This window comes from Myotis myotis, unplaced genomic scaffold, assembly GCF_014108235.1.
Source record: "Myotis myotis isolate mMyoMyo1 unplaced genomic scaffold, mMyoMyo1.p scaffold_m19_p_8, whole genome shotgun sequence".
Classification (NCBI taxonomy): Eukaryota; Metazoa; Chordata; class Mammalia; order Chiroptera; family Vespertilionidae; genus Myotis; species Myotis myotis.
The window spans coordinates 47,755,416-47,779,969 of NW_023416390.1; the positions used below are offsets into that span (position 1 = coordinate 47,755,416).

Here is a 24,554-nt window from a genome sequence, read left to right on the forward strand (position 1 = left end):
TATGGATGAGGACAGTGGGGGGGGCGTTAAGGACAGAGGGTGGGGTGGGAACTGGGTGGAGGGGAGCTATGGGGGAAAAAAGAGGAACAACTATAATAGTCTGAATAATAAAGATAAATAAATAAATAAATAAATAAATAAGATTTGCAAAAAATCAAGTTTCTTTTTCCCAATGCTTTCTGCAGCTGTTTTCCCTTAATGTATTAGATAAATCATCTGGAATTTAAGATTTTTCTTTTGTTGCAGAAAAAAAATAAATAAAAAGGAAGAAGAGGAGTCAAGGGAATACAGCAGGTCCTCAGGTTATATTGGAGATGTGTTCCTATGACATGACATAACACGATTTTCGCTGTAAGTCAGAACCCACCTACATAAGCACCTATGAAACTCATATGGAGCACATACACAGCAGTAATAAAGTGAAACAGTAAAACAAATTTAAAAAATAACAATTCCTGCTGAAACCGGTTTGGCTCAGTGGATAGAGCGTCGGCCTGCGGACTGAAAGGTCCCAGGTTCGATTCCGGTCAAGGGCATGTACCTGGGTTGCGGGCACATCCCCAGTGGGGAGGTGTGCAGGAGGCAGCTGATCGATGTTTCTCTCTCATCGATGTTTCTAACTCTCTATCTCGCTCCCTTCCTCTCTGTAAAAAATCAATAAAAAAAAAAAAAAAATTCCTGACCTTTACTTGTGATAAGTAAATAATAAAAAACATAAAGCACATATGCACATACGTCGAAATGACAGAACTTTTTTTTTTTATAAATAGGAGATGGCAACATAACGACGTACATTGAGTCCAAAGTAACCAGAGGACTGAATGTAATTAATCAGTTAATATAAAAATAAATATAACTTTTTAAGTAAGGCTGACATTAGTCATTTTAGAGAATTGTGAATTAAAATTAGCTTTTTAAAAACCTATCAATAGCCCTAGATGGTTTGGTTCAGTGGATAGAGCATCGGCCTGTGGACTGAAGGGTCTCTGGTTCGATTCCGGTCAAGGGCATATACCCGGGTTGTGGGCTTGATCCCCAGTAGGGGGTGTGCAGGAGGCAGCTAATCAGTGATTCTCTTTTATCATTGATGTTTCTATCTCTCTATCTCTCTTTCCTTATATTTCCTTATATTCTAGTGGCAATGTCTACCAAAATTACAAATGCACGACTTCTATAATCTTCTAATTCCATTTCTAGAAATGTATCTTTCCAGTCAACATTTGCATACATGTAAAATGATATACAAAATATGGGAATGGGAACTCATGGGCAGATATGGAAGACTTTTACCAACTATCCTTTTATGCTTTCTAAATTTTGAACCAAATAAATGTATTACATTTAAAAAGAGAATTTATTTTTATCCTCACCCAAGGCTATGTTTGTTTGTGTTTTTTAAAGAGAGAGAGGAAGGGAGAGAGAAACATCGATCAGTTACCTCCTGACAAACCCTCAACCTAGGTATGTGCCCTGACTAGGAATCAAACCTTGAACCTTTTTCTTTTTTAAAGTTCTCTTTTTTAAAAAAATATTTTTATTGATTTCAGAGAGGAAGAAAGAGGGAGAGAGAAACATCAATGATGAAAGAATCGCTGATCAGCTGCCTCCTCCATACTCCCCACTGGGGGCCCGCAACCCAGGCATGTGCCCTGACCAGGAATCAAACTGTGATTTCTTGGGTCATAGGTCAAGACACTCAACCACTGAACCATGCCGGCTGGGTAAACCTGTAACCTTTTTGGTGTACAGGACAATGCTCCAAAAACTGAACCACAGGGCCAGGGCTAAAAATAGAAAATTTTAAACTTTCAAGTATGACAACTGTTTCCATTTCTTCCTCCCAAAACCCTACCTCCTGCCTAACGACTTGCACAAAATCGATTTCAAAGTCTCTTTTACAAGAATAAATATCCTTAAGACATAGGTATTGACTTTACTAACAACCAAGCTCCAGAACATTTTACTTGTAAAAACCTAAGGTAAGAAAATGCTGCCTGAAACCTACATAATTTAATTTACTAAGGTATCCACAATAAATTCAATAAAGAAAAAAAAGAAAGAAAATAATACCTTTCATGTTTGAGATCTATAGACACAATGAACTTCAAATGAAACCTTTATGTTGATGAAAATATCTCGGCCATCATCAAAATATATTTTGAAATAAAGAAAAGTATCCCTAAAATAGGTCTCTTTTAGATATTTTCATTCCACATTACTGTCTCCTTTCAAACATTTCTAAATTTACCATCCCACTGTTTTCCAGTAAAATACCATCATCACAGCTCTTAATTCTTGGGTAAGGACACTGAAATGAAACCATCACCATAGTCTCTCTGGTGTTCTCCACCGTCCCCTCAGTACAAGATTCACCAGCTGCTTCCTGTATTGTATTCTTCTCTCTGTACTGCCAAGCAATGTGTTTCCTGCCACATATATGCAAAATCTCTGCTCATATAACTACTTATTTATTGCTATGTTGCCATAATTCAGACCTTGTGTGTCAGTGTACTCTGTAATGTAGCAATGACTCTGTCTCTTGTTGCATGGCCATGGTGGACAGACCTCTCTTAACAACAACTGAATTGAACTCTGAAAAGACCAGTATAACCTGAAGTCATGCCAGGGCTGAAAAACCAGGAAATGCCTTAATCAAGATAGTAGTTTCATTTTCTGGAGCTCTGTGTTCTATCCTCCACTACTATGCCCCCTGAAATCCTCTATAGGGATGTACTTTTTATTAGTCTCTAGTGTTCTACCTCAGCATCTGTTGAAGGTTCTTCTGACTCTGAACCTTCTCAAGCACACTGAAATAGCCACAAAAAGCAGAATTTCCAATCTTGCAACAGCAAAGGGAGAAAGGCCCCAGAAGATTGCCCAGACTCACCAAGACCATTTACAGGTGGGCCCAGACAGTCAGATTTCTTCAGAAGTCTTTTTGTTTTCTTTCATGAAGTTAGAAAAAGAAAAAAAAAAGATTCTGTATTTATTTCTTTTTAAACTGGGGTATAAATCTCTCAAACAAGGTTATAAATGTAATGATGGTGAACACCACAGCGTTGCACAAAGCTTTTTGACTATTCACAATTTAAAATTGCAAGGAGGCCATGAAATTTAAAAATTGAATGTAAGACACAGCTCTGCCTAAAAAAAAAGATTATATAGATGCATGACAAAATCCATTCTGACCAATGTTCTAAATGGTAATTGAAGGACTGTAGACTAACACGTGCCAAACTGTATGATCTCAAACATAAAGGTATTTTCCTCTTTCCACAGTGTTATCCAGAATAGCAGTCATGGTTGGAAACAAATCTAACCTCTTCAGGAACTATGGAGAGACATTAACCTTCCCCAACGGCTGAAACTGTTAAGGGCAAAGTTTGCTACCTTAACATGAGATTGAGGAACATACACTAAGTTGCTACAACAACTTTCAGTACAACTTCCTGGCCACAACAGCATGGGCAAAATTAGCATTTATCTCTTCAGGTGAAAAGACATTATAAGGGCACAAATCATATATAAAGAGTGACATTCATTCACTTTCTCTTCCTTTCATCAAATACTCAAACACTGATCCTTTAATACCAAAAAAATCCCACACAAAAAAACATTATAACACAGTTACTAGAGAATTTATGATAATGGTTTATGATTTAAAATGTAACCTTCTTAAAATTACTTCAATCTCTAAATATTCCACACAGCAGTCTTAACACTTTTATAAGCAGAAAATAGATCCTGGCACAGAGACCTTAAAGACTAAAAAATGTAAGAAGAAGAAAAAACTATAGTCAGTATAGAATAAAAGATGAAGATTTCCTAGATAATATGGGGGAAAAATAATCTTTTTTTTTTTTTTATTGCTTAAAGTATTACAAAGGGTATTACATATGTGTCCTTTTTTTCCCCCCGCCCGGAAAAATAATATCTTAAAACCAAAATATTCCAATTGTACAAATGAGACTCTCAAGGATTAAATATAAGTAGGTTCAGGGTCTAAAATTTGCAAATACAGATGGCTTATTAGTTTTTTCTTTCTAAACAATGTAAAAGGTATGTAAATGTCTACACCATGCTGTATTCCTAAAACTCTTACAGTAATTGTATGTCAGCTATAATTAAAAGTTTAAAAGAAAAATTTAAATTAAAGATACTCAACAACTATTCTTTTATTTAAACCCTTACTCGGGGATATGTTTTTCACTGATTCTAGAGAGAAAGAAAAACATCAATGTGAGAGAGATACATCAATGGGTTGCCTCCTAGATGCACCCCAACCAGGATTGAACCCACAACCTGGGCATGTGCCCTCAACCCTTCAGTGCATGGGATGATGCTCTAGCCAACTGAGCCACACAACCCAGGGCAACAACTCATTCTTTTTCTTTTTCTACTTTTATTGAATTCAGAGAAGAAGGGAGAAAGAGAAAGAGATAGAAACATCAATGATGAGAGAGAATCATTGATTGGCTGCCTCCTGCATGCCCCACACTGGGGATCAAGCCCACAACCCGGGCATGTGCCCTGATTGGGAATTGAATCGTGACTTCCTGGTTCATAGGTCGACACTCAATCATTGAGCCCCACCAGGTGGGCCAACACCTCATTCTTTACTGAATCTTCATGAACACAAGGCATGCATTATACCTGTTGTTTGTAAATAAAGATAGACTCATGAACACCAAGAAGTTATATACACAGTCCCATTATGAGCTGCAGCATATATTCCTGAAATGGTTTATGAGATACATATCTGATATGACAAAAAAGGAAAGGAATCTATCAGAATCAAAATTAAATGCAGAGACAGAAAATAAAAAATAAGCCTTCTCTATGACCATATTGGGTCTTTCGAAATAAAAACAAAACAAATTGTGCGTATTTCTTTTACAGCTATGTTGATTTTTTTTTGTGGGGGGGGAGGGAGGGAGGGAGGGAGGGAGGGAGGGAGAGAGAGAGAGAGAGAGAGAGAGAGAGAGAGAGAGAGAAATCAATGATGAGAGAGCATCACTGATCAGCTGCCTCCTGCATGCCCCTCACTGGGGACCAAGCCCACAACCTGAGCATGTACCCTGACCAGGAACTGAACCTTGATTTCCTGTTTCATAGGTCAACGCTCAACCACTGACCCACGCCAGCCGAGCAAAACGTGCTTATTTCTAAATGTTACAGAGGAACTCAGTATACCTAAAACTTGAGAACAGAACGTTCTACTTAAGTCAATTCTGAAAGAAATGTTAAAGACTAATGACTTAGTAACTTAACAGAAAGAGCTCTAGATTTGGAGCCAGCAAACTAACTTGGGTTTGAGGCATAGTCCCCTGATGTGGTAAGTATATCTTTATCTGTAAAATAGGGGAAATACTATAGGACTTTTATGAAGATCAGAAAAGATTATAGATGATTCTTGCCTTTGTTAACCATGAAAAACTTCAGTATTGATGTTATTGGTCCCTAGACTAGTAAGAATAGTCAGTTCAACATTTATTGCTTTCTACACAAATTTGAAGGTAATACCACTATTTTTAGAGTGCCAGACTCAATTATCTGTAATAAATGATAGCAGTTACATACTTGATATGCAATATAAAGACTTAAAATATTTACTTAAAGTTCTTACTATTTTGGATAATATCATATCAAACTATTAGTCGTGGTAACTTTAATTGTCCTGGACTAAATAAAAGAAGTTTCTCAAACATGCCAGATGCTTCTGAATCTAAGCAGCACATGAAGGGTAAATAATTTATTCCCCTAAAGTTTCTTAGTCTATGTTTTCCTCTTAAATTGACATCTTTTTCCCACTCTTTCTTTGCCTAGAAAGTAACTATTTTCCACGCTACTTAAACAACTAAGTTTTTTTTAGCCCCCCCCCCCCCCAAAAAAAGGTGGAAGCAGGACAAATTACTGAAAACTAGTAAGAAAACGGAAGTTGTTCTGTGGTAAATGAACAATGTATGAAATAAAACAAAGCATGTTTTCAAAAAATGACGGTTATAAAACAAAAATATATTCAAAAGACAAAATCCAAATATTTAAATCCACTTTAATGTGAACCTTATGCCAACTATTTAGAGTGTCTGCTATTTTGTATGCATAAGAATGATCAGAAATGTGTATTTGTTCTTACCTTTAGATTTGGGAATTAGCTCTCCACAACTGAGTATCCGCACCTCAGCAAATGGTTTGCTAGCTGCATCTGTTTTCTGATTTTCTATCTCCCTCACAACTTCTTGGCCAGAAATCACTTGCCCAAAAACAACATGATGCCTAAAGAGTCACATAAAAGTGATTAAATAAAAACTTCTTATTTTAATATTAATTTAAAGTAGATTATAAAATTAATTAAAATATTTACCCATCTAAATGAGGAGTTGGTTTTGTTGTTCTTTTGGAAATCATCAGACAGAAGAATAAAAACAAAGTCAGAGAAAAACAAAGTTAGCATCTCTACAAAGGAAAAGAAAATAACTGCATTGGAAACAAAGTTGTAAACAAACAAATCATACATCTTAACATAATACTTATTATATTGACCTGAAGTAGAATAGAATGCAATATGTTTTCCACATAATAAATTTTTAAAAATTTGTTCTGATTATAAAAGTAATACCTACACATTGCTGAAAACTTACATGTATTTAGCATTGTAAGTTAAAAATGGGAACTCTTATAACCGTGCTAGAGGAAACATAAAATGATGTAAAGTTAACATTTTGGTATTATTTCTACCCATCCATGTTTTTTGTATGTGACAGGTTCTTACTGAATATTCATGGTTGTATATTGTTCTACTATACGGACATATCAAAATTTGTCAAACCATTCCACTAGTTTATGGTTTAACAATAGTGTTTTTAATCTTAACATTTTAAATAGTTAAATCACAGATCATATTCTGATGGCTCTCACACATTTCCTATTGAACCTGAACAGAAAATATAGTGTTTATAAATTGTTAAATTACCTGTCAACATTTAAAATTTTGGATACTTTTACATAAAAATTTTAGACCTTCTGAAAACCTAGAAGATGTAGAACCCGACCCATGGAAATAGTTGGCCAGACTGAGAATCTCTGCCTTCTTTAGTACAGGAATTAATAGTTTGGTTTCTTGTCCCAGTAGTCTTTACTTATATTATTTCTTAAGACCTGTAGTTTTTTTAGTTTGTTACCCCTGTCATAAAGTAAACTTCATGTTGAAGAGAGATCTTGATTAAAACTTTGGATAAAACCCCAAGAAAGAAAAAATTCATTTTTTGTGAATAAAGTGTATTTTTAACACTAGATTGCCCAAGGAAGTCATTTTGACTGTTTTTTAATTTCAATTAGAAAAACAATTATGTATATAAGGACACAATGTCTTAGAATTTTGTGACTTTTTTTTACAACATATGAATGCGTTTATTAATAATTGTAATTACCTCTCCCTCCTTCATTTCTGGTATATATATATGTGTTATACCTATATTGCCCAAAAGCAGTCATTTTGACTGCTTGCGGGGGGGGGGGGGGGCGGAATTATGACTCTTATTATTGAATTGAGTAAATTTCTCATATGACCAGGTCGGCTCTGTATTGAAATAACAGTTTTCATTTTTTTTTCGATTACCGTCACATGATAACATACAAGTACATGATAAATTGTTGATACTTGATAAGTTGCAGTTGCTCAATAAGCTAAACTAGTACTTGTTATTCGAATCTTTATGCAGTGATACTTGTTCTAATAAGTTGTTTATTGTATTTCTTTTGCGCCCTAAATTCATGAAAGAAATGTCGAATAGAAGTGAGTTCTTGGAAAAGCTAAGGAACATAAGTGAAGAGTGCTCCTATATTATTCTTTCACAATGCAGTCATTTTGACTGCTTTTGGGCAATATAGGTATATACTAAATTTCAGTCTTTCTAGTGTTAAAATCATTTCTTTTCCCATATCAGCCTTAAAAGCTTTGTGGTTAAAAGAAGGCTGCTACTGCCCTAACCAGTTTGGCTCAGTGGATAGAGCTTCGGCTTATGGACTGAAAGGTCCCAGGTTCGATTCCGGTCAAGGGCATATACCTTTGGTTGTGGGCACATCCCCAGTAGGGGGTGTGCAGGAGGCAGCTGATCGATGTTTCTCTCTCATTGATGTTTCTAACTCTCTATCCCTCTCCCTTCCTCTCTGTAAAAAATCAATAAAATATATTAAAAAAAATAGAAGGCTGCTACTTGAGTAGCTAGTAGGACATACTAGATGGGCATTGTATAAGACTTATTATTTTCTAAAAATCTTATCAAAAAAGACATTAGAATTTTGGAAGTAGAAACACCACTTAACTATTAGTTAGCCCGAGCTGGTTCGGCTCAGTGGATAGAGCATTGGCCTATGGACTGAAGGGTCCCAGGTTAGATTCCGGTCAAGGGCACGTGCCCAGGTAGTGGGCTGGATCCCCAGTCGGGGGCGTGCAGGAGGCAGCCAATCAATGATTCTCTCTCATCACTGATGTTTCTCTCTCTCTCCCTCTCCTTTCCTCTCTGAAATCAATAAAAATATATTTGGGGGAAAAAAAAGTTAACCATTGTTTAAAGCACATACAAGACTACTAAAAAAATTCTAACATATACATTTATTTTTAAAAGTCCACCTTACTTTTAAAACTAATAACTCATTGTTTCCTCACTGTTAACAGCTATGCTTACTTGAACTTGCTAAAAGCACCTAGAAATGTAAAAACGTAGGTGTATACCTTGTATGTATTATGTTATATTCAGTGTGCAGGCGTGTGTGTGTGTAAAATCTGCATCTAGATACAGTTAATTCTCACTCCACAGATTTCATATTTGCAAGTTTACTTGCTCACTAGAATTTATTTGTAATCCCTAAAGCAATTTCAGTTATTTTCATGGTCATTCTCAGACTGGTGAAAAAGGTTGTTGGTAAGAAATATGGAAAAATGGGAATTCTTATAACAGTGCTGGTAGAAACATAAAATGATGTCACCACTGTGAAAAACATTCTGATGGCTTCTCAAAAAGCTAAAAGTGTTCTGGCTGGTGGGGCTCAGTTGGTTGACCCATGCACCAAAAGGTTGCTTGATTGCCAGTCAGGGCACATGCCCAAGTTCAAGAAGCCTATCAATGTTTAGCTCTCTCACATTAATATTTCTCTTTCTTTCCCTTCCTCTCTCTCTAAAAATCAATTTCAAAAGTCTTTTAAAAAAAGTTAAACGTAAATTTCCTCATGACCCAGCAGTTCCAACTCCTAGGTATGTAGCCAAAAGAATTGAAAACGGGGACTCGTGGAAAGAGGTAAGATGAAATCAACACTTAGAGGTAAGATTCAGTGAATATACTTGAAAGATGTTATGAACTTAATAGAGATTTTGGTTAGCACGGGAAGATTTTATCTAAAAAAGGAAAATCAATTATCATGCCCAGTGTTAAGGATCTGATAAAACTGGCACTTACTGCTGATACTAAAGTATACATCTTTTTGGAAGTCAATGCAGCATATACAAAGAAAAACTTAAAAATGTGTAAAACAGCCCAGCCAGTGTGGCTCAGTAGTTGAGCATGGACCATAAACCAAGTCAGGGTTCAATTCCAGTTCAGGACACATGCCCAATTGCAGGCTCAATCCCCAGTGGGGAGCATGCAGGAGGTAGCCGATCAATGATTCTCTGTCATCACTGATGTTTCTATCTCTCTCCCTCTCCCTTCCTCAATAAAAATATATTTTTAAGAATATGTGTAAAGCATTTCAGTAAGTAAACTTGTAGCAACTTATAAATAAGAAATAATTAAAATACATCAAATAATAGGCACAACAATGCTCATTGCAGCAATTTGGAAAAAAGGGAACTAAACCAAATGTTCAAAAATTAAGGTTAATTAGCTGGCCAGGTTGACTCAGTGGGTTGGAGCATTGTCCTGTTCACCAAAAAGGTTATGGGTTCAATTCAGGGCACATACCTAGGTTGCAGGTTCCATCCCTAGTTGATACACATACAGGAGGCAACCAATCGGTATTTCTTCCTCACATTGATGTTTTTTTCTCTCTCAAATCAATATATATCCTCAGTTGAGAATAATATATATAGGTTACTTATATAAATAAAGCACTGTACATTCAAACAATGGACTAACATGTAGCTTTTATTTTTTTATTTATTTTTAAATATATTTTATTGATTTTTCACAGAGAGGAAGGGAGAGAGATAGAAAGCTAGAAACATCGATGAGAGAGAAACATCCATCAGCTGCCTCCCGCACATCTCCCACTGGGGATGTGCCCGCAACCCAGGTACATGCCCTTGACCGGAATCGAACCTGGGACCCCTCAGTCCGCAGGCTGACACTCTATCCACTGAGCCAAATCGGTTTCGGCTAACATGTAGCTTTTAAAATATTAATATTTAGTGATGTGCAAAGAGATTTATATTTGAAAGTTAATTATAACCGTTTATATACAACACTCACTCTACATACATTTTTATTAGAAAGATGCTCTGGGGATGGGATTGTTTTCTTCTTTTCATTTGTATGGTCTAACTTTTCTTTCTTTTTTATTTTTATGTTTTATATATTTTTATTGATTATAGAGAGGAGAGGAGAACCAAACTGGGTAGGGCTGTGTGGTCTAACTTTTCTACAAAAAACACAATAAAGTTGTTTTGGGAGAAAAAAAAAATCAGGCCCGGCCAGGGTGGCACAGTGGTTGAGCGTCGACCTATGAACCAGGAGGTCAGGATTCGATTCTGGTCAATGACACATGCCCAGGTTGTGGGCGAAATCCCCAGTGGGGGTGTGCAGGAGGCAGCTGATCAATAATTCCCTCTCATCACTGATGTTCTTTCCCTTCCTCTCTGAAGTCAATACAAAATTTTTTAAAAAAATAAAAAAATAAAAAAATCAGAAACCCTATGGTGTGGGACAAAAGTAGGTTTAAGTTGTGAGTACATGAAAGTTTACTCCTGTATTACTGTTTATTAATTACTGTATTACTTTCCATATAAACAACTGTAAACCTACTTTTCTACCACCCTGTATACACATAATAGAGTACTATGCAGCTGCAAAAAAAGAATGAGAAAGGACAGGTTCATATCTATGAACTGAAATGGAGTGATTTCCAGGACATATTGTTAAGTGAAAAGAGCAAAATATTATAAATATACCTACTGCACAAGAAAAAAAGGGAAAATAAGAAAATATATATATGTATCTGTGCTGATGTTTGCAGAAAGAAATATAGGAAGATAAACCAGAAACTAATGAGGTTGGTTATTAGCATGGATAGCTGGATATGCGGTGAAAAAATGGGAATGGAGTGAAGAGTTAGGTAAGAGTGATACCTCAAGGGAATTTTTATTTTGACATTTAGAATCATGTTAATGTTTTATAAACTTTAAAAAAGAAAAAACTCACAAAACAAAACAACATGGGGAGAGGAAGAACTAAAGGAAATGTCATCAGAAACAAATGATCCTACCATGTTTTGAGTCATAAAACCACATAAAATTCACACCAAAGAATACTAATCCAAGTAACTTTTAAGCATGGCATTTTAACTACATACTCTATGTCTAAAGAAAAAGTAGCTATACATAAATAGTGAACTCTAGTTAATAGGTTATTTTCAGTGATATAGCACGGCAATTTTTTTTTCTTTTTAGGATTCTGCAAGTGAATAGAAATTCTGAAGATAAATAGAAGCCAGGTGTTTCACTGTTGAAGAAGAGAGTTACAAATATGGAATGAAAAAACACTAGAATACACATGGTGAAGGACTTAGTTCTTCTCAGAGCAGGAGAGTTTAAGGCTCTTGAAAGGGAGAGCAAATCTGTTCCCATAGGACATGATAAAAATATACATTGCTGACAAGAGCTCTGGTCACAATTTTTTTATAGTCAGAATTACAAAACATCAGCAGTATTAGCTTTGGGGTTACAAATATATTTTAGCGAGTAGGCAAATTCATATATACATAATCTTAATGAGGACCGATTTTATTTTACTTTTTGTAATTACATAATTTATGGATACTCTATGTAAATATCATATTCCTTGTTAAATATGCCCTCTAGATCAGCCAGCATGACTCAGTGGTTGAGCACTGACCCATGAACCAGGAGGTCACAGTTCGATTCCTGATCAGGGCACATGCTGGTCAGGGTACATGCCCCGGTTGGGGCCTCAATCCCCAGTGTGGGTGTGCAGGAGGCAGCTGATCAATGATTATCTCTCATCACTGATATTTCTCTCTCTCTCTCTCTCTCTCTCTCCCTCCCTCTTCCTTCCTGCCTGAAATCAATATTTATTTAAAAAGAAAATAAAGCCCTAACCGGTTTGGCTCAGTGGATAGAGCATCGGCCTGTGGACTGAAGGGTCCCAGGTTTGATTCTGGTCAAGGGCATGTACCTTGATTGCAGGCACATCCCCAGTAGGGGGCGTGCAGGAGGCAGCTGATCAATGTTTCTCTCTCATCGATGTTTCTAACCCTCTATCCCTCTCAATTCCTCTCTGCAAAAAATCAATAAAATATATTAAAAAATAAATAAAAATATAGTTTTTAAAAATATATGTGCTCACTAAATTTACCACCTAAAGATAACTCTTTCCTTAATCAATTATTTCTGAAATGACTGCAAATATGGTGATTTTTCTACTGCATCATTCCTTTTACATTGAGTTGACATTTTACTAAGGAACAGCTTTTGTGTTTCCCATTATTCACTCATTTTTTTATATCTATGGACTCCTGGAATTGTTTTATTTGACAATCCAATACTTTTTGATGGTCAAATAGTCCTAATATGGCCAGTGGAAACACCACCCCTTCAAACTGGCTCCTGTCTTCTTGACAAGTTTTTCATCATTTGAAAACTTTAGTAGTACAATTCAACTCCCCTTTTAATAATATTCCCTTCTTTAACAATTCTTTATTCCCCCTTCTTTAAAAATGCCCATCCCTTATTGGCCCCTCCTCTACTTATTAGGGATCAAGGGCAGGCACACAGAAAAATGACACACCAAGAGAAATGTTTTCAGCTATCAGATCATAAATACTTACATGAAAAACTGAGAACCATTTGTATCCTTCCCTCTGTTGGCCATTGACAAGAGAAATTCTTTGTTGTGTTTAACAGCAAAACTCTCATCTACAGAGAAGCAAAGTTTCAGTTACATTACTTATAAACTACCCCCCAAAATTATTTCCACTCCTCTTCATGTCTTATGTCCATGTCATGTGCTTTTTAGTACCAGAAAAATTTAAATAAAAGTCAGGTTAAAAGAAGAATCAAATATTAAGCAATTTCCTTCCCCATCTTTTTAAAGTTTTTTTTTAAAACCTCACCAGAGGATATGTTTAATGATTTTAGAGAGGAAGGTACAGAGAAATATAATGAGACAGAAATATTGATCAGTCGCCTCTTGTATGTATGTGCGCCCTGACCGAGGATGGAACCTACAACCCAGACAAATGCCCTGTCCGGGAATCAAACCCGTAAGCTTTTTGTGTATGGGATCACATTCCAACCAATCAAGCCACCCAGCTGGGGCTCTTCATCTTTTTAGATTAAAATATTTTTAATTTTCAATCCCCTGCTATAAACTCCAATTAGTCTATCAACCCCCTTTCTTACATTTGTCCTTTATGTTTTTTTGAAAAAGGCAAATTTCTTTGTTTAAACAAAAAAATGAAACTTTCCTAAAAAGCAAGAGAAGAATCCAGATAGAATTTTTTATATTGCCCCCCACTTTAAGAATTGAAAATAAGGAATGCTTTACAAATTTGTGCATTATATCCTTGTGCAGCAACCATGCTAACCTTCTCTGTATTATTCCAATTTTAGTATCTGTGCTGCCAAAGCCATACTATTTATTTTACTTCTGAACACAAAGGGTACATATTATTCTGAGCATAAAGCGGTACTCTTTAACTTAATCTCTGCCACAGCATCACTTAGTGCAAAGAGCAGCTTGCCTTCCAATCTTGCATTAGAATGAAAATTAAGCAAGTGAAATTTGAAACAAAATACTGAATACCAAAGGTGAAAGATGGATAACATGAAATATTTCCCCATTCACATGTTCATAGTCTTTCAAATGATCTTCACATCAATAAAAAATTCTAGCGAGACAACTCAAATCTGGGAAAAACGTTATAGCTAAATTTTGGAATATCAAGGAGAGTTTAAAAAATTTTTCACAGAAAAATGAACCCAAAATTTGGATATTGTTACTAAGAAATACTGCTGAATCACCTTTAATAAAGGTTAAGATCATTCAATATCCATTTATGGTAAAGACTCTCAACAGCCCTGACCGGTTTGGCTCAGTGGATAGAGCGTCGGCCAGCGGACTGAAGGGTCCCAGGTTCGATTCCGGTCAAGGGCATGTACCTTGGTTGTGGGCACATCCCCAGTGGAGGGTGTGCAGGAGGCAGCTGATCGATGTTTCTCTCTCATTGATGTTTCTAACTCTCTATCCCTCTCCCTTCCTCTCTGTAAAAAATCAATAAAATATATTAAAAAAAAAAAAAAAAAGACTCACAACGAAGTGGTACAGAGAGAATATGCCTCAATATAATAAATGCCATATGTAACAAACCCACAGCTATGGGATACTAAAGGTAAAAAGCTGAAAGCTTTTGCTCTAAGATCAGAATGAGATAAGGGTGATCACTCTTGCCACTTTTTTAAACAGTAGAGGCCCAGTGCACGTATTCATGCACCGGTGTGGTCCCTTGGCCTGGCCTGTACCCTCTCGCAATCTGGAACCCCTTGGGAGATGTCAGAGAGCCGGTTTCGGCCCAATTCCCGCAGGCCAGGCCGAGGGACCCCACTGGTACATGATCGGGGCCAGGGAGGGACCGCAGGAGGGCTCCAGAGCGTGTCTGGCTGTCTCACCCACTCCCCATCAGCTGGACCCCACCAGCAAGCTAAGACCCCAGTCAGAGCGTCTGTCCCCTGGTGATCAGTGCACATAATAGTGACTAGTCCAAAGATCAAATGAACAGTCGGACATTTAGCATATTAGGCTCGGACATCCCTCTCACAATCTGGGACCACTGGCTCCTAACCTCTCGCCTGCCTGTCTACCTGATCGCCCCTAACCACTCTGCCAGCCTGCCTGACCACCCCTAACCACTCTGCCTGCCTGCCTCATCGCCCCTAACAGCCCCTGCTCGCCTGCCTGCCTCAATGCCCCTAACCTCCTCTGCATTGGCCCCAGCCACTGCAGCTTTGTCCGGAAGGATATCTGGAATGACGTCCGGAAGGTCGTTTGGCTGTCCGGTCTAATTAGCGTATTACTCTTTTTTATTATAGATCATTGAAATCCTTTAGATAATATGATATATAAATGTCCTAGACCAAAACCAAAAATTCTATCTCTATAAAAAGTCTATAATTTTAAAAATACATATTTATTGATTTTTAGAGAGTATCTGTGCTGCCAAAGCCATACTATTTACTTTACTTCTGAGCTGCCAAGGAAGTAAAGGAAGAGGGAGAAAGAGAAACATCAATGTGAGAGCAGAACATTAGTTGGCTGCCTCCTGCACACTACCTACTGGGGATAGAACCTGCAACCTGGGCTTGTGCCCTGATTAGGAATTGAACTAGCAACCTTTTGGTGCATGGTACAATGCCCAAACAACTAAGCCACACTGGCCAAGGCATATATTATAAAATTTTTCACACGAAAATTTACCTAACAACAACAAAAATTACCTCCAGAGTAATTGAAGGTAGATGGATATTAGTACAGTATACACTGTTTAATAAGTAATCTTATTGATTTAATAGAGAAAATCAAGTGCATAAAACAGAAACCATTAAAAACACAATTTAAAAGTAAACATTTTTACCTTCAAAAAATCCTCCATAAATAGATTCCCCTCCTCGTCCATTTCCTAGGGATGAAAAACATGGATTCTTAGAACTCTCAAGACAGTAATCTCTTAGAAGGTGCTACCTAACCAAAATGCTTAGAAAGTTAGTGCTTGAATGACTTTCAATAATACTCATAGGTTCATAGCAAATCGTAAAGTCCATACTGACAAGATCCCAAATTACTTTCTTTCCCTTATGATACAATAGTAAGAATATGACAAAGTCTATTAAGATAAGGGACACACACAATGGTCAATTCTAATGATGATTATATAGGTTTTTCAACAGAAATTACTGACCTTTTTGAAAGTGTCTTTAAAATAGAATTTTGATGTTTTTATAATAAAAAAGTAAAGGTAAAAACTATATGGTGGGTAAGGATTACTAGCTGTGACGAAACCAAACACATACACTGATAGGTTACTAACGGAGGAATACAGTGTTTTGTTTTTTTTTTATCAAGAAGCAAATTTCTGGCCAAAACCGGTTTGGCTCAGTGGATAGAGCGTCGGCCTGCGGACTGAAAGGTCCCACGTTCGATTCCGGTCAAGGGCATGTACCTGGGTTGCGGGCATATCCCCAGCGGGGGATGTGCAGGAGGCAGCTGATCGATGTTTCTCTCTCATCGATGTTTCTAACTCTCTATCTCTCTCCCTTCCTCTCTGTAAAAAATCAATAAAATATATTTAAAAAAAAAAAAAAAAAAAAAGAAGCAAATTTCTGAAAGTAATTCAAGCATCAAAGGTAAAATTATTTCCTGTGCTTCCTTCTTTTAACTTATTTCTATGAGTACTTCTAATTCACAGGGCAAAAAAATAAAACTGAAGATTTGAGATCTATGATATTTAGCAAGGAATATATATTTTTTTGTGGGAATCAAAGTCTTACCTTCACTGAAGTCACCACCCTGAACCATAAAATCTTTGACAACTCTGTGAAAGAGACAACTCTTATAATGCAATGGCTTCTGAGTTGATTTCCCTGTTCCCTTTTCACCTATAAAAAAGAAAAATTAGTAGGCCATTTAGTAGAAAGAAAATCAAGGAAGTAGTATTAAAGCATAATTAATGATGAAAGCTTTCACCTGTGAAACAAACAATATAGATTTTTTTTAAACTACTGAATTTTCACTCGCTCAGGAATTTTTTTTAAAATTCATTTAAAAAATCCTGAAGAGTGCTGAAATGTAGAAATCAATATCAAATAAAATCCATTACAACTAATATGTCTAAGAATTAATTTAACATAATGCTGCATAATTTGCATGTTAAGAGTAAAGAGTAATATGCATAAAGAAATCTAAAATTTGTTTAAATAAAAATGGGACTACTGTTAGGGAAATTGAAAATAGCCACAAACCTGTACAAAGACAACGGAAGTTCTCGCATGTTTTGGGACACACATCAGAAAATAATTCAAAGACAACTCTTCCAGCTTAAAAAAAAAAGAAAATAAGTAGTTGGTTAAAACTTCCTTACGAATTTAAAATACTAAATACTCATTTACAAATGTTAAATAAGAACATTAATCTTCTTACCCGGTTGATTATTAATGGCGATGTCAAAAAAACATCGAGGACGTTGAACCTTTATTCCCATGGCTCCAATATTTCAGTCTATGAGTAAAATACAATTTTCAGACAAAGATTTTTTCATAAATCTCTGTAAAAAATATTCTGTGGAGCATAAACTAGAAATGTAGTTTGAAATTTATTTTGATATTTACTTCCATGGCATAAAATATATAGATTGTTTTCTTTTAGAGATTAGATTGCATTTTATGAGGCACACAAAAAAGACAGGGAAAAAAAGGCTTAGGTCTGGACAATGTGGTTCAGTTGGAAAGTTCTCCCGTGCATAGAAGAGTCTCGGGTTGGATTCCCCGTCAGGGTGCATACAGGAGGCAACCAATTGATGTTTCTCTCTCTCTATGTTTCTCTCTCTCTCTCTCTCTCTCTCTCTCTCATTAGGAACATAAAAAAAGAAAAGGAAAGAAAAGGCTTAACCATTATATAATACTAAAGGCCTGGTGCAAGAAATTCGTGCACAGGTAGGGCCCCTAGGCCTGGCCCATAATCAGGGCCGATCAGGTTCCCTGCCTCCCCACCTCCTCCTTCCCTCACCACCTCACGCTGCCACCACCATGAGGTTCCCCCAGCCTCCCTGCCTCCTCCTTCCCTTGCTCCCTCAGCTCCCCGCTGCTGCTGCTGGTTGCCCGCCATGTTCCGCACTGCACCTTGGTGGTCAGCGCATGTCATAGCGAGCAATCAAACTGCCGTCTTCCCGGTTGAACTACCGAGGGGACATTTTGCAATATATATGTAATTTCTATTTTAACAACCAAATATAGATTGCCACCCCAAACAGAAAATTGTATTAAGTCTGTATGACTAGTTAACTCAACAGGCAAATTACCTTAAATAGAGAAAAATCAAGGACAAAATCATCCAATCCTTTCAGCCCTGTAAAACAAAAAGAGAGTTTTGATTAAAATGGTGGTTTTAGAAAGAAAACATGCAAATCTCTAAAAAACACAGCAAAACAAACATAAATCATCAAGGAAGAAAGGGGGATAATTTAACAACAGTAATATATGATTGATTTATATTTTGAATAAAAGCACATTAAGCCATACAGTGCCCTGTATGAGGATATGTTCTGATCAACAGCAATAGCATTGATAGGCTAGTGTAGACACAAAAAATCAGAAACATCAATAATGAGAGAATTCCCAGTGACTGAGCCGCCGCCGAGGACTCAAGCAACCTCCCCCTTGAGCCCCCCTTGCTTCCCGACGCTCCGTCCCCCCTGCCCGCCTTCTCCCGCCGCAGCCTTCCGCAGGCCGTTTCCACCGAGGAAAAGGAATCGTATCGTATGTCGGCTATCCAGAACCTTCACTCTTTCGACCCCTTTGCTGATGCAAGTAAGGGTGATGACCTGCTTCCCGCTGGCACTGAGGATTATATCCATATAAGAATTCAACAGAGAAACGGCAGGAAGACCCTTACTACTGCCCAAGGGATCGCCGATGATTACGATAAAAAGAAACTAGTGAAGGCCTTTAAGAAATTTGCCTGCAATGGTACTGTAATTGAGCATCCAGAATATGGAGAAGTAATTCAGCTGCAGGGTGACCAGCGCAAGAACATATGCCAGTTCCTTGTCGAGATTGGACTGGCTAAGGACGACCAGCTGAAGGTTCATGGGTTTTAAGTGCTTTTGGCTCACAGAAGCTTAAGTGAGGATTTCTTTGCAATGAGTAGAATTTCCCTCCTGTCCCTTGTCACAAGTTTAAAAACCTCACAGCTTGTATAATGTAACCGTTTGGGGTCTGCTTTTAACTTAGACTGGTGTAACTCCTTCATGCAATAAACTGAAAAGAGCCATGCTGTCTAGTCTTGAAGTTCCTCGTTTAAACAGAGGTCAAGCAGTAGGCGCCTGGCAGTGTCCAGCCTGAAACGGAGCAATACCGTGATGTTTCAGCCAAGCCCACGTCTGGCCAAAGCGCCTCACCAGAGTTCCCTGCCCTCAGAGAATGTCACCACCGCCTGAGCGGCCTTCAGTGAAGCTGAGAGGAGAGGGGTAAGGCACCAGCGGCATGTGCACCACTAGAGGGAGCCTTCCGCAACCACAGATCTACACCTGACCAGGTGATGGAGCTTCGAGCAAGCAGCCTGCCACCTTCCCTCCAGTGAGGTGTAAGGACTTGTGGCTTGCCACCAAGGTCTTTTTGACCAGACAGATCCTAGCTAATTGTTGTCCAAACACCATAATTTGAGGCCAACCTTCTTATCAGAGTTAAACTTTTGACAAGGGAACAAATTTCAAACTGAAGTGTCAGTCATGTTAGCTAGCTATAGAGCTTGCAACTTCCTAGCAACAGCTGCCCAATGCCATGTGAAGTAAAAAAACAAAAATGATTTTTGGGGTGTTCTTTTTCCCCTCCTTCAGTTTTAATGTTATGTTATGTTATGTATATAAACCCTTATTTAAATAAAACTTGTTTTCAGAAAAGAAAAAAAAAATGAGAGAATTATTGATTGGCATGCCCCACACAAGGATTGAGAACTGACAGGGAACCAAACAGTGACCTCCTGGTACATGGGTTGACACTCAACCCTGACTCACAATGGCCTGGTGATTGCAGAGATCTTTTAAAAGAATAATTCCCAATACAGTATCTACTCCTCTGGAAACAAAATGCAAAACTCTTAAGGTTTCATGCTTTAAACTGGTTTATACCATAAACCAGTAAAATTCAACTACTAAGAATCTACTGTATGGGACTACCCTAAATTTAGAAAGCCTTCATGTATATAAAGTTGGCCATCTTAGTGCTCATTTTAATAACATATAATCAGAAGCAACCTATTCAATTTTATGAAAATTGGTTAAATTACAGTTCCTAGTTAAATAAAATAAATAATTTGGGAAATGCTCATAATTTGTTAAAAATAATCAACATATAACAGTAAATGTAATATAATTATAATCACATACACTACTCCTATCCCACCAAGTCAAAGACTTACAAAAAGAAAAAAAAAAAATAGCCGAAACCGGTTTGGCTCAGTGGATAGAGCGTCGGCCTGCGGACTGAAGGGTCCCAGGTTCGATTCCGGTCAAGGGCATGTACCTGGGTTGCGGGCATATCCCCAGTGGGAGATGTGCAGGAGGCAGCTGATCGATGTTTCTCTCTCATCGATGTTTCTAACTCTCTATCTCTCTCCCTTCCTCTCTGTAAAAAATCAATAAACTATATTTAAAAAAAAAAAAAGAAAAAGAAAAAAATGATTGAAAGGAAATAATCATTACTGTGTTTCAGCAATTTCCAACTAGTGTGCAACAAGAGGCACATTGTATACTGCAAGTAATGTTTAAAACATGCAAGACCTGACTATTTACTAGTAGACACAGGAACTGACCTCCTTTTCCATTGGATTGTCAAATAAAAAAATGACAACAGCCAATATCACAATAGCCGTCTAGTGTGAGTAAATCAAAATTATAACAATTTTTTTGGTCAGATAGGCAAAAAACATGTTTGTTGTGCCAAAGAATTTTAGTAATTAGTTTATGTGTGCCACAGGATGAAAAAAATTAAAAATCGCTTGTTTGACTGTAAGACTGGAGACAGTTTCTGTCTCACTATACTTCTTTTCTACTTTTAATAAACACAATTGCTATTATAAAGAACAAGTTAATAATAAAAAAGAAAATGTATATATAATCTCCGAAGACTATATAGAATGCACACATCTGGGAGGGCTATTATATTTAGGTTATGCCACATAAGGATACTTTTCATAGGTACAGATTAAAAAATAATAGCCGAAACCGGTTTGGCTCAGTGGATAGAGCGTCGGTCTGTGGACTGAAGGGTCCCAGGTTCGATTCCGGTCAAGGGCATGTACCTGGGTTGCGGGCACATCCCCAGTGGGAGATGTGCGGGAGGCAGCTGATCGATGTTTCTCTCTCATCGACGTTTCTAACTCCCTATCTCTATCCCTTCCTCTCTGTAAAAAATCAATAAAATATATTTAAAAAAATAATAATAATAATAAATATGCCTTAATTCAAGAAAGACGAAAGGCCGAAACCGGTTTGGCTCAGTGGATAGAGCGTCGGCTTGCGGACTGAAAGGTCCCAGGTTTGATTCCGGTCAAGGGCATGTACCTGGGTTGCGGGCACATCCCCAGCAGGAGATGTGCAGGAGGCAGCTGATCGATGTTTCTCTCTCATCGATGTTTCTAACTCTCTATCTCTCTCCCTTCCTCTCTGTAAAAAATCAATAAAATATATTTTTTAAAAAAAAGACGCAAGATAGCAAATTATCATTAAAAGCACTACACAAATCTCGAGAACATAAATGGTCTAATATTAAAAGCTAATGAAGAAAAATAGATGACACAATAGATGGTTCAACACTATGTCTCTAACATTATTCAAACCAGATTTTATCTAATCAGAAATAGGACAGTATTTTCTCTATGAACTCCTGATATTACTCAAATAATATCCAAACTCAAACACAAGACAAACATCTGGTCAATTTTTCCTTTTTTTTTCAAGAAAAAGTAGAGAGAAAATAATTTAGGGAAAAATCAAGCCTATGCAATTTTCAGTAAAATAGATGAATTTCCTAAGAATGGTAAATAATGAAATCTTTTAGTGTAGCAGTCTACAGATGTTCTGTTTGCTGCAAATTTGTTTAATCTAAATGAGTTACAGCTATTTCTATAAAATCGATATAAAACAAATAATCATATCTAGCCTCATTCCTGTATAGCAATCATAAGTCTCTCCCATTAGTGAGGTATATGTTTCAGTTAGACCTAGTTTCCACTGTTGCCTATTAGCTGTTACCATTTATTATGTACTTGACCTCATGCACTCACCTCACCTGCCCCAGCACTTCAGAAATTTGAATTTGATATTTAATTTCATCTACTTTATTCATAATAAAAATAATTTAAAATAAGATAATGAAGTTAATAAGCTTACAAAAAAAAATCACACAAAAACTGCATAAAATCCTGGCTCTTAGCTGTAACTTTTATTTTTTATAATTTCATCTTTATTTTTATTTACTTTTTATACATGTATGTTTATTGATTTCAGAGAGGAAGAAGGAGAGATAGAAACATCAATGATGAGAGAGAATCATCGATCAACTGCTTCCTGCATGCCCCACATTGAGGATCGAGCCCACAACCCAGGCATGTGCCCTGACTGGGAATCAAACCGTGACCTTCTGGTTCATCATTCAACAGTCAACTACTGAGTCACACCGGTGGGGCAAGCTGTAACTTTTAATATTTTTTCATATATACTTCTACTTTTTTCTTAGCAGAGAGAATCACATGTTGATTTAAATGTTTATCAAAAATATCATAGTTACTTTTGTATGTGAATAGACATGTTATAATATTTTAAAATATAAGTGCTAGAATTATAAAGTTATACAACAAATATGCATATTTCATAAAAATATCAGAGGTAACAATTCATATATAAAAAGTTAAATCTGCCCTGCCCGGTTTGGCTCAGTGGACAGAGCGTCGGCCTGCAGTCTAAAGGGTCCCCCCGGGTTCGATTCTGGTCAAGGACATGTACCTTGGTTGCGGGCACATCCCCAGTGGGGGGTGTGCAGGAGGCAGCTGATCGATGTCTCTCTCATCGATGTTTCTAACTCTCCATCCCTCTCCCTTCCTCTCTGTTAAAAATCAATAAAACATGTTTAAAAAATAAAGTTAAATCTTGTTAAGTTCATACATAAAATAATTTCCATATTCACCCAAAAGTAACATGAAGGATGGGGGGTGGGGTGGAACAAGCATATGGGCAACTAATTATTAAAATATATGGTAAAGGCCGAAACCGGTTTGGCTCAGTGGATAGAGCGTCGGCCTGCGGACTGAAAGGTCCCAGGTTCGATTCCGGTCAAGGGCATGTACCTGGGTTGCGGGCACATCCCCAGTGGGAGATGTGCAGGAGGCAGCTGATCGATGTTTCTCTCTCATCCATGTTTCTGACTCTCTATCTCTCTCCCTTTCTCTCTGTAAAAAATCAATAAAATATATTAAAAAAAATAAAATAAAAATATATATATGGTAAAGGACAAGGTATTTGTAATTAGGCAATAAAAAATACAGTAACTTTATTATATTCAAAGAATTATTCACACAGTATGAGGGAATCAGCATATTACTGAATCTTGAAAAAGTAGATAATAAATTCTTTTAAACTGTTAATATTAAGATGATAGCAGGTTTGGCCCTTTCTGAATCCCTTGGTTAATTCCCAAGTGCCCTTAAAGATTCAGCATAGCCAGAGTACACTCTGGGAGTTTCACCCTGACTCTCAAAAGCTTAAGTGACCCTCCTTTGTTTAATCTTACTTTATCGTAAATTGCTCTGTAAGTCCTTGAACTGAGAACCTATGTATCTTCAAAGCAATGACTGGCCCAGCACTATATTATCAAATAAAAAGAATACTAGTTAACCAAGGCATAACTGGAACTAGACTCTTCTATTAAAACCCAGTGCCTTGGCCCTAGCCAGTTTTTCTCAGTGGTGGGAGTATCAGCCCGCAGACTGAAGGGTGCCAGATTCCATTCTGGTCAAGGGCACGTGTCAATCCCTGGTCCTGGTCAGGCATGTGCAGGAAGCAACCAATCAATATGTTTGTCTCACATCAATGTTTCTCTCTGTCTTTACCTCCCCTCCCTTCTGCTTTCTCTTAAAAAAACAATGAAAGAAAATATCCTCAGGTTAGGATTAACAAACACAACAAAAAACCCAGTGCCTTTCCTCCTGTAAATACTGCTTCTCACATAGTTTATTGCCAAATTGTATCTGTAGTCAGAAATTTTCCCAGAGCCTACCAGTAACCATCCTCTCAGCCTGTTTCACAACTGAAACAACCTATTTCCTAGATCCGCCTACTGCATTCTATGTCCCCCAAAAATGTATACACACTTTAACAGCTAATAGCTCAATTTTGAAAATGAAATGTATTTTAAGTAAACACTACCTTTATAATTATTCAGTGTGTGTATACATTTTTTGGGGGACACTATGGGTGTTTTTTTTTTATAAAAGTGTTCCTTTCCTTTCTTCCTCATCCTCTCACTTTCTTCCAACTGAATCCACTATAAGAGGGAGCAT

General features: G+C 37.2%; 2 protein-coding genes and 1 non-coding gene across 7 annotated transcripts in view; 1 reads left to right on the plus strand and 2 right to left on the minus strand.

The window, feature by feature from the left end:
• Window positions 1–24,554, minus strand: part of PPIG (peptidylprolyl isomerase G) — a 50,130-nt gene that overhangs the window by 20,717 nt on the left and 4,859 nt on the right. For 3 of the 5 annotated variants that reach the window (XM_036318905.1, XM_036318907.1, XM_036318906.1), the window contains exons 2-9: window positions 18,301–18,347; window positions 17,424–17,501; window positions 17,246–17,320; window positions 16,775–16,882; window positions 15,862–15,906; window positions 13,060–13,147; window positions 6,365–6,394; window positions 6,137–6,276 (exon numbers count right to left, since the gene is read on the minus strand). In XM_036318905.1, coding sequence (XP_036174798.1) covers window positions 6,137–6,276; window positions 6,365–6,394; window positions 13,060–13,147; window positions 15,862–15,906; window positions 16,775–16,882; window positions 17,246–17,320; window positions 17,424–17,484 — 547 coding nt within the window. In that variant the 5' untranslated portion in view covers window positions 17,485–17,501; window positions 18,301–18,347. Of the gene's footprint in view, window positions 1–6,136; window positions 6,277–6,364; window positions 6,457–13,059; window positions 13,148–15,861; window positions 15,907–16,774; window positions 16,883–17,245; window positions 17,321–17,423; window positions 17,504–18,300; window positions 18,348–24,554 lie in introns of those variants that run through there. The other 2 variants (XM_036318908.1, XM_036318909.1) reach the window with 2 other exon arrangements.
• LOC118662302 lies at window positions 13,761–13,866 on the minus strand. Its single transcript, XR_004969690.1, has one exon. It is a non-coding gene; the product is annotated as a U6 spliceosomal RNA (small nuclear RNA).
• Window positions 18,628–19,238, plus strand: LOC118661192 (eukaryotic translation initiation factor 1-like). Its single transcript, XM_036318910.1, has one exon. It carries the CDS (start codon window positions 18,760–18,762, stop codon window positions 19,096–19,098), a length of 339 nt encoding a protein of 112 aa, XP_036174803.1. The 5' UTR covers window positions 18,628–18,759; the 3' UTR covers window positions 19,099–19,238.